Source organism: Salmo salar, chromosome ssa06 (genome assembly GCF_905237065.1).
Source record: "Salmo salar chromosome ssa06, Ssal_v3.1, whole genome shotgun sequence".
In the NCBI taxonomy this organism is placed as follows: Eukaryota; Metazoa; Chordata; class Actinopteri; order Salmoniformes; family Salmonidae; genus Salmo; species Salmo salar.
The window spans coordinates 54,653,279-54,662,350 of record NC_059447.1 but is presented as its reverse complement, the minus strand read 5'-3'; the positions used below and the strand labels follow the sequence as shown (position 1 = coordinate 54,662,350).

At 40.5% G+C, this 9,072-nt stretch overlaps 1 protein-coding gene across 3 annotated transcripts in view; it reads right to left on the bottom strand.

The window, feature by feature from the left end:
* Positions 1-420: 420 nt before the first annotated feature.
* Positions 421-9,072, bottom strand: part of LOC106607652 (ankyrin repeat and SOCS box protein 2) — a 29,669-nt gene continuing 21,017 nt past the window's right edge. For all 3 annotated transcript variants that reach the window (XM_014204826.2, XM_014204828.2, XM_014204827.2), the window contains exons 8-10: positions 7,128-7,701; positions 6,120-6,273; positions 421-2,088 (exon numbers count right to left, since the gene is read on the bottom strand). In XM_014204826.2, the coding sequence (XP_014060301.1) occupies positions 1,931-2,088; positions 6,120-6,273; positions 7,128-7,701 (886 nt within the window). In that variant the 3' untranslated portion in view covers positions 421-1,930. The remainder of the gene's footprint in view (positions 2,089-6,119; positions 6,274-7,127; positions 7,702-9,072) is intronic.

Here is a 9,072-nt window from a genome sequence, read left to right as displayed (position 1 = left end):
CATCCTATTCTTCCATCACACTGTCAGACTATGAATTGACAGAGACATGATCCTCATATTTTGAAAATTCTGAAAATAGACGGTGGAAAACGCTCCTTCCACACTAGCTTCTCTCTTTGCAAAAAATATTTGTAAGGCCCTCTGAGCCACATATGCAACGCTATTTATTTTTTGTGTCCCTCCCCCAATTTGTACCTGGCTGGGATAGAGTGTGGGAAAATAAATTTTTACGGTGTATCGAAATAATGTATTGTAATAACATTGTGCAGGTTCCCGCAAGACATTGCGTAGTTTCACACACTACAAAGGGTAAAGCGTGCAAGAAAAGCGGGAGACAGGCAGAGACAGACAGGTTCTTGGTGCTATGTTGAAACAGCAGTCCCAGGGAGAAGGAATACAGAGTGAAGGCACACAGCAAACCTTTTTGTTAAATCTTTACTTGTTCCACCTACACGCACACTTTTATTACCCAGTCCAGTGGACCCGAACACCACATATCTAATATAAATGTGTAGGGGGATGCAGTGTGCACTCAATGAAAATGTGTTCTTCGCAGAAAATGAGCCAAAGCCAAATGAGTCTCAAGTTGAAAAAGTATTAATTGGAAAAAAAATATTTTAGTAAACACTGAAAATGTTAACCCACACAAGGTTTAATCTTCAGAATGTAGAAACTGTGCGAAATATGAGGCTGAAGAGTGGTGGAATCTTCATTTTAGGAAAATGGGAAACAGGTGCAGTGCAAACAACACTCATTTGGTGTATGAAGATGGAGTAAAGCTAATTGCGCCATCATCATCGATGGATTATAGCTCAAAGATGACTTGTCATTCAAATAATGATAATTTCTACATTTACCTTTAGTGCAGCATAATTAGGATTTTGCACATAACAGTCCATACATATAAATGTGAACTTTGAATAGATATGTTTTACACTCAAGCAACACCAAACAGCAGCAATGTCATATCAATGTAGCCTGTAACCATCTGCAAAATTCACTTGGGAAAATCACAGAGCAGGATTTACAAACAATAAATCAAAATGCATGTATATTTTTTTTAAATAGCATATTTTCTTAGGTTAGAGTAAGAAATACTTCTCAAAAGATCCACCTTCTCTATGCCTTTGAGTTTCACTACACAGTTAAAATGAGCTGTGAGCTAAAGATAGCACCTCAGTCTAACAAAGTAATCTTCTGTGGCGTTCCTCAGTTTGGACAGAGTGGACCAATGTGCTAGAAGTGGAACCAGATTCCCACATGAATTCTACAGAAAAGGTGGGCTGTGCTTGTGTGTTCATCTGTCTATCAACATTGTGGGCAAGTAGTTTCCGTTGCCTTGACAGGTTTTGCAATTACATACTAGGTTTTTAATACTGACCAATGCAGTTCAGTCATGTATACAGAATAGCTTGTTATAGACCTATTTCAAGACTAAAACAGCTGCCTCTACCATATGGATGTTTGTGATAATTCACAATCCAATTAATGACCATAATGTAATTTAACAATAATCCAAGAGACAACATTGTAGATTATTATATGTTGTAAAATTTGAGCCATCATAACATGGACAGTACATTGCATGAATAATGCACTAGATTGGGTTATGTGGTACAGTAGTAGTTCAGTACAATGCTAGAGGGCAAGAGGAATGGTGGTGTCAACAGAACTTCATCCATGGATCCATCCTCTGTGAAGTCATTTGGCACCCTCATGAGGAGTTTGTCTGACGTGAAGTGCAAGCATACACACTTACCAACTTTGGTAAGTCTACCTTAGTCTGGTCTTAAAGTTTAATTGTGAACTCTAGATTCAACGCACTCTACTCTATTATTGCTCAAATATCACACTAAAAACAATGAATATGTGAAGAGATGTTGTGCTGTATTCCCTCTGTTGTCTCTTACTTTGACTATGATTTTACACATTAGTATTCACCAAACTGTTCTTGGTTGCGCTCGTCATGGTTGAGGTACTTGATCAGTCGTTGTGGGAGGGGCAGATTCTTGATGCACCTCAGTCTGTGGATTCCAACTTTCTGGCGGATCTTCAGCCTGCACAGCTGCATCAGTGGACGTGGTGGCGCTGGAAGACAATGGCAACATATATGGTAATGAGGTAGTATAAGTTTGTATACAGTATATATATATAACCTGTGCACAAGTCACTCCAAATAAGTGCTCGTTTGGGCAGTGCATTGTGTGTGTGCATGCATGATATCCCCCCCTCATCACAGCAGTAACCCCAGCAGCCAAGGGCGTAACTTTGTGTTGCGTATTGGGGTGGGGGTCAACACCCTTACAGGGGGGTCTGGGGGCATGCTCCCCCTGGAGATTTAATATATAAATAACTGTGAAATGCTTGTTTCTAGTAAATTGTCTAGAGAAAACACATCCAAAACGTTCCTGATAATTTGGTCCTCGGGAAAGTATTCAGACCCCATGAGTTTTTCAACATTTTGTTACATTACAGCCTTATTTTAAAATTGATTAAACAAAAAAACTCCTTAGCAATCTACACACAATATCCCATAGTGACAAAGTGAAAACATGTTGAGATATTTTTGCAAATGTATTAAATTAAAAACAGATACCTTATTTACATGAGTATTCAGACCATTTGCTATGAGTAGAAATTGAGCTCAGGTGCATCCTGTTTCCATTGAATATCCTTGAGATGTTTCTACAACTTTGAGTCCACCTGTGGTAAATTACATTTATTGGACATGATTTGGAAAGGCACACACCTGTCTATATTAGGTCTTACAGTTGACAGTGTAAGTCAGAGCAAAAACCAAGCCTTGAGGACAAAGGAATTGTCAGTAGAGCTCTGAGACAGGATTGTGTTGAGGCACAGATCTGGAAAAGGGTACCAAAAGAAATGTCTGCAGCGTTGAAGGTCCCCAAGAACACAGTGGCCTCCATAGTTCTTAAATGGAAGAAGTTTGGAACCACCAAGACTCTTCCTAGAGCTGGCAGCCCGGGCCAAACTGAGCAATTAGGGGGAGAAGGGACTTGGTCAGGGAAGTGACCAAGAATCCGATGGTCACTCTGACAGAGCTCCAGAGTTCCTCTGTGAAGATGGGATAACCTTCCAGAAGGAAAACCATCTCTGCAGCACTCCACCAATCAGGCCTTTATGGTCAAGTGGCCAGACGGAAGCCACTCCCAGTAAAAGGCACATGACAGCCCGCTTGGAGTTAACCAAAAGGCACCTAAAAGACTCTCAGACCATGACAAACAAGATTCTCTGGTCTGATGAAACCAAGATTGAACTCTTTGCCTTAATTTCCAAGCGTCACATCTGGAGGAAACCTGGCAAATCCCTTCAGTGAAGCATGGTGGTGTCAGCATCATGCTGTGGGGATGTTTTTCAGAGGCTAGGACTGGCAGACTAGTCAGGATCAAGGCAAAGGTGAACGGAGCAAAGTACAGAGAGATCCTTGACAAAAACCTCAAACTGGGGTGAAGGTTGACCTTCCAATAGGACAACAACCCTAATAGCACAGCCAAGACAACGCAGGAGTGGCTTCGGGACAAGTCTGAATGTTCTTGAGTGGCCCAGCCAGAGCCCGGACTTGAACCTGATTGAACTTCTCTGGAGAGACCTGAAAATAGCTGTGCAGCAATGCTCCCCATCCAACCTGACAGAGCTTGAGAGGATCTGCTGAGAAGAATGGGAGAAACTCCCCAAATACAGGTGTGCCAAGCTTGTAGCATCATACCCAAGAAGACTTGAGGCTGTCAATGGAGCTTCAACAAAGTACTGAGTTAAGGATTTGAATAATTCTGTCAATCTGATAACAGTTATTTATTTTTAATAAATTAGCAAAAAAGAAAAAAACATGTTTGTGCTTTGTCATTGTAGGGTTTTGTGTGTAGATTAAATCGTTTTTTCCCCCCTCATTAATCAATTTTAGAATAAGGCTGTAACCTAACAAAAGGTGGAAAAAGTCAAGGGGCCCGAATACTTTCCGATGGCACTGTATCCCCAAACACAACTGAACGACTGCGAGAAAGTCAGTTCTGGTGACTTTTTGTACTCTAAAATGAGTGAAAATAAAAGTATGCTGACACTGTCTAAAAAATACATCTCCCCTCCAGAAATGAGCATAACAACATACTGGTCCATATTATCAGGCTGGTGTGTTATTTAGCAATAACAAAAAGGCCAAATCATGGGGTTTCCCATTTACATTTGTGCTAATCATTAGGTAGATCAGTGCTTCCCAAACTTTTTCAGTCATAACCCCCTTTCATCATGGGGTAACATAATTGGCTCTGGAAGTATTCTAAGGGTGACTATTAGGTTGCATAAACATGATTAGTGCTATCCCCCCACAATTCCGGCCTTCAAATTTGTTTTCTGAACATAATTAAGGAGGATAGGCTGCTGGTCAGAGTCTGGGAGACGGGCAGGGCAGGCTGCACTAGGAGAAACAGCCTTGCTTGAGTCTACTACCTGAGGTTCAGAGAAGCAACCCTTCTCGGTTTCTGTAGCCTACAAGAAACCAAATATTTTAAGGTTTACAGTACTACCAAAGTTGTCTTTGAACTCTCAAAATGTATCCCAATATAACCGTTACCAATTATCCATTGTTAAAAAAAAATAGCGCTCACACGTATGAATCGCATCTCGTTGCTTCGCAATAGAAACTTTCTCCATTTGAAAAAATATAATTTTCGATATAATTCTTATTCGTGTCTTTGAATTTACCATGTTCAATTTGACTATTTTGTTTCCAAGTTTGCTCACAGTTTTGAGGGTTTATTATTTTGGTACTGTCCATGTGTAGGGTGATTTGAATAGTCAATGAATCAATCATTTAATAATTATTTTAGCAAAAACATTTACCTTTAATTTACCATCTGTAGAAACTATGAGAATAAAAAGGTTATTCTTTTTATTTAACTAGGCAAGTCAGTTAAGAACAAATTCTTATTTACAATGACTGACTAGGAACAGTGAGTTAACTGCCTCGTTTAGGGGCAGAACGACAGATTTTTTAACTCGGGGATTCGATCTAGCAGGTTCAGTACTTTGTGAAGCATCACAGCACAGTTTAAAAATATATGGCAAATAGAAATCCAATATGGATGGTGTTAAGAGATAGATGGGAGGGGTTGAATGGAGCTGAAGGGTGGGACTAATAACAAGATAACCAATGTAAGACATATGGGGTCTGTAAAATGTATATAGGTTCAGAAATGTTGTGAAATAGCACAGTTAACAATATATGGCAAACATAAATCAAACTGGATGGACAGCAGAAATAGCGGAAGGCCAGGACTAAAAACAAACAAAATATAACTATTGTAAAATAGATTGTGTCTGTAAAATGTGTATAGTATGTATAAGCTGGAAGTAGAACACTAGGTGTTATTGTTTATTAGATTACTCCAATTGGGGTAGAGGTGGTAGGGTTTGCGGGGAATAATAAAGGAAGGTATATTCTAAAAATGTCTATGTACAATATATATATATATATATCCCAAAAATATATGGGGGATTGGAAATGATGCAGACAATTGCATTAACGGAAGCAACAATCTACCCATAATATTAAAGCTGATCCACCCTCAAAGAAAAGAAGCGAGAAAGAGAGGAGCTATTGAGCATTTCTCTTCTCTACTAACAACATTTTTTACATTTTAGTCATTTAGCAGACGCTCTTATCCAGAGCGACTTACAGTAGTGAATGCATACATTTCATACAATTTCATACATTTTTTTTTTTTCTGTGCTGGCCCCCCCAAGCTTTGCGCAAATTTTTTCCCTTCACAAACCATTGCCTCTGAGGATGGGGCCAAACCTAAAGTATAATTGGTGGCGGGGGATCAATTATAAAATAGATGCCTGGCACTTTAAGGTGGGAAAATGACCCCCCCCCCCCATGCAAAATACACGCCTGCCAGCAGCTGCTGGCTAGACATTAGCTCTGGGATTCAGGTCACGGCACCACTGTAACATGCTGGTATTGAACCCTAGTTATCAACCACGCATACTGTACTGCTACACTAATGCTAGCTTCTGTTGTGTAATATGTGTAATTGTGTAGGTGTGCATCTACAGTCTGTATGCATATGTGCGTCTGTTTGGAAGCCGGGGACACTCACTTGCTTTCTCCTTGATGACTTCCCAGTTCTTGAAGCTATCTAGGTGTTCAGTAAGTCTGGAGCAGAGTTTCACCTGGCCAACGTAATCCAGGAGTACGTCTATGATGGGTCCTGCCCAGCGGCTTATTGCCGGAGTAGAGATTATCTCACAAAACTAATTATGGAAACACAAAAAGCAATAGTCCCCACTTTACAAGAAATGTAAGAAGTGTCCCAAATACCTATGTGCTAACATAACATCATGACAGTTACATTGGTGATTACAGTGTAGGTAAATATTGTTACATAGTAAATCCAAAAAAACATTCCTTACCAAAGGACACTTCAACAGGAAAATAAAGAAAAAGGAGCACTCGGTTTCTGTATAGAAAGTAAGATGGAGCAGACAGACATGGTAGCTCTGCTTCTAGCTCCTAAGCAATTTTGCAGTGTGTGGGTTATTTTGCCAAAAACCTGGTTGCCTCTGCCAGGAGGCTGAAATTGGAAGCCAAAAGTGGACATTCCAGCAATACAATAACCCCAAGCACACATACAAATCCACAAATAAACATTTTTTGCAAATAAACATTTTGCAATGGTTTAGATGGAAGAGGACAATCCATAAGCGCAGATGAAGGATATCAGGGATCTGAAAAGTTTCTGTATGGAGGAATGGTCCAAGACCCCTCTCTATGTGTTCTCCAATCTCATAAAACATTTGAGAAAAAGGCTGTGTTTGCAAGGGGAGGGTGCTGGAGTCTTGAAAACAGGGGATCCAATCATTTTGACCGCTATCCTTTTGAGTTTTTTTCATTGCTTGTTATACAAAATGTATTTCTCTGAGCAATTGCATTAGTATAGAATTAATATATATATTTTTTAGCATACAAGAGAGCTCGGTATGTATTATTTATCTTATACAGTCTTCTATTCTCATCTTTATCAAGGGATCCCTAAAGAAATGTACCCTACTGTATGTGAAAATATTACAGACGCACATACTAAACATTTCACTTGTATTCTATTTACCTGAACAGGTTCCCCGGTATTTCTCCGCGTATCGGTATTGTAGCGCAAGTCATCTCTCTCATAGGTCTCCTGAAGGGGTGGGTGTGGACCACTGCTGTAAGTGCAACTAAAACAGGAGAGGGCATCGCAGCCGTTGTCCATCAGATACTTCAGCATGGACAGATACTTCATACTGAACATGATGGTGGCCGGGAATGAGGTGGGGTGAGTGGGGACGTAGGCATTGATGTTGGCCATGTGCTCCACCAGCAAAGTGACCAATTCGATACTCCCTTGCCTCATGGCCACAAGTAGCGGGTTGAAAGTGTCCAGGTTTGGGTTGGCACCGGCTTCTAGAAGCATGGTGGTCGTGTCCACGTTGCCGTTGGTGACGGCAAAGTAGAGCGCTGTTCTACGCCGGTCCTCATACATCCTGGAGCGTTCCTCCGACAGCATGGCATTGACGTCGTAGCCGGCCTTGATCAGGACCTCCAGGACTTCGTCCCAGTTGTACTCGGCGGCCAGGTGGAGGGGACTGACACCACTGCGTTTCACTCTGGACTTGCTGGTGGCTTTCATCAGCAACGACACGATACTGAAATAGAAAATCACACAGGGGAAATTAGGGGGTGCACAGAGTTGAGGATTAAGGGCTAGGGTTGCAATTTCCCCTTAAAACTTTCCCAAAGTTCCCACGTCTTTCAGAAATCTGAATATTCCAAGATGGAGAATTCCCTCCCTAGATATTACCCTCCTGATTGCGGGAATCCTCCAACCTGAATTAGGGGTCAAAGTCTCCACAAGTAAAGCCCACCACAAAGGCTGGACACAAGGGGCTCATATTCTAGGTGGAACAATAACATTTCTTCGCAGCTTGGTTTTAGTGTGTCTAAAATATTTGTCACATGTCCGACTAAATGTTTATGCGTGACTAGCATTTCGTATCATGTGCTCTACAAACTGAATGATTACAGCAGCATTTTCATAGGCTGAGAGTCCCTTTAACTTTTATTTTGTGGTGCGGAGAAAGGTGCAAGTGAAAGGAAAGTCAGTAGATTCAGAAAAGGAGACTAGGGGGTAGGGTAGAGTACAGGATAGAAAAAAGGTGGGGGAAAGTACAATAATGGTATTATTATTGGCCATGATGACAAAGACGGCCATGACATGAGCGGTTGCCATGAATGTATCCTTTGTGGGAGCAAAAACTCAGAATTTGTCCACAAAATTATGCATCGCTTGTTGTAAGTTATGCTTTTACATTTGTAATAAAGGAGACTATACTGCTGAGAAAACAGCCTTCTTGCAATGACGGGCTCCTCATAGCTCACATTTCAACAGTCAATGACAGTGCCTCAACTGTACAGTTGGAATGCATTAAATTGTTAAAGAAGTCAAGGAGATTTTGGGAGTACATGTACAGTATGACTAAGAAGAGACATAGGGCCCGATCCTGACTTAGGAAATTATATCTTTCTGATGCATGCCTTTCCTATGCACTTCTCAGTATTAAGTATTAAGTTGCGTAATGCACTCTGCAGGTGTGGTTACCTTGCTCGCTCTGAAAAAATTTAATTAAACCATTGAAAACCCTCAGTTTTCATTCATTGGGGTTTTCAGTACATTTAACTTAAGCCATTCTTCTAAATATGGTATACCACAGACTCAATAGAATATGTTGAGAGAACGCGGTCAGAATATAGAATATAAGCCATCTATGCATATTTGTCTCCGCTTCAGCACCAACTGGTAGATTTAAAAATATTGTGATCTTGTATATTATTTATTTATTTTTTGGGTTAGGAAGTATGTATGACAAAAAAAATCCATGTCTCAATTGTATCAAGGCTTAAAAATCCTTCTTTAACCTGTCTCACCTTCAGCTACACTAATTGAAGTGGTTAACAGGTGACATCAATAAGGGATCATAGTTTTCACCTGGATTCACCAGGTCAGTTTATATCAAGGA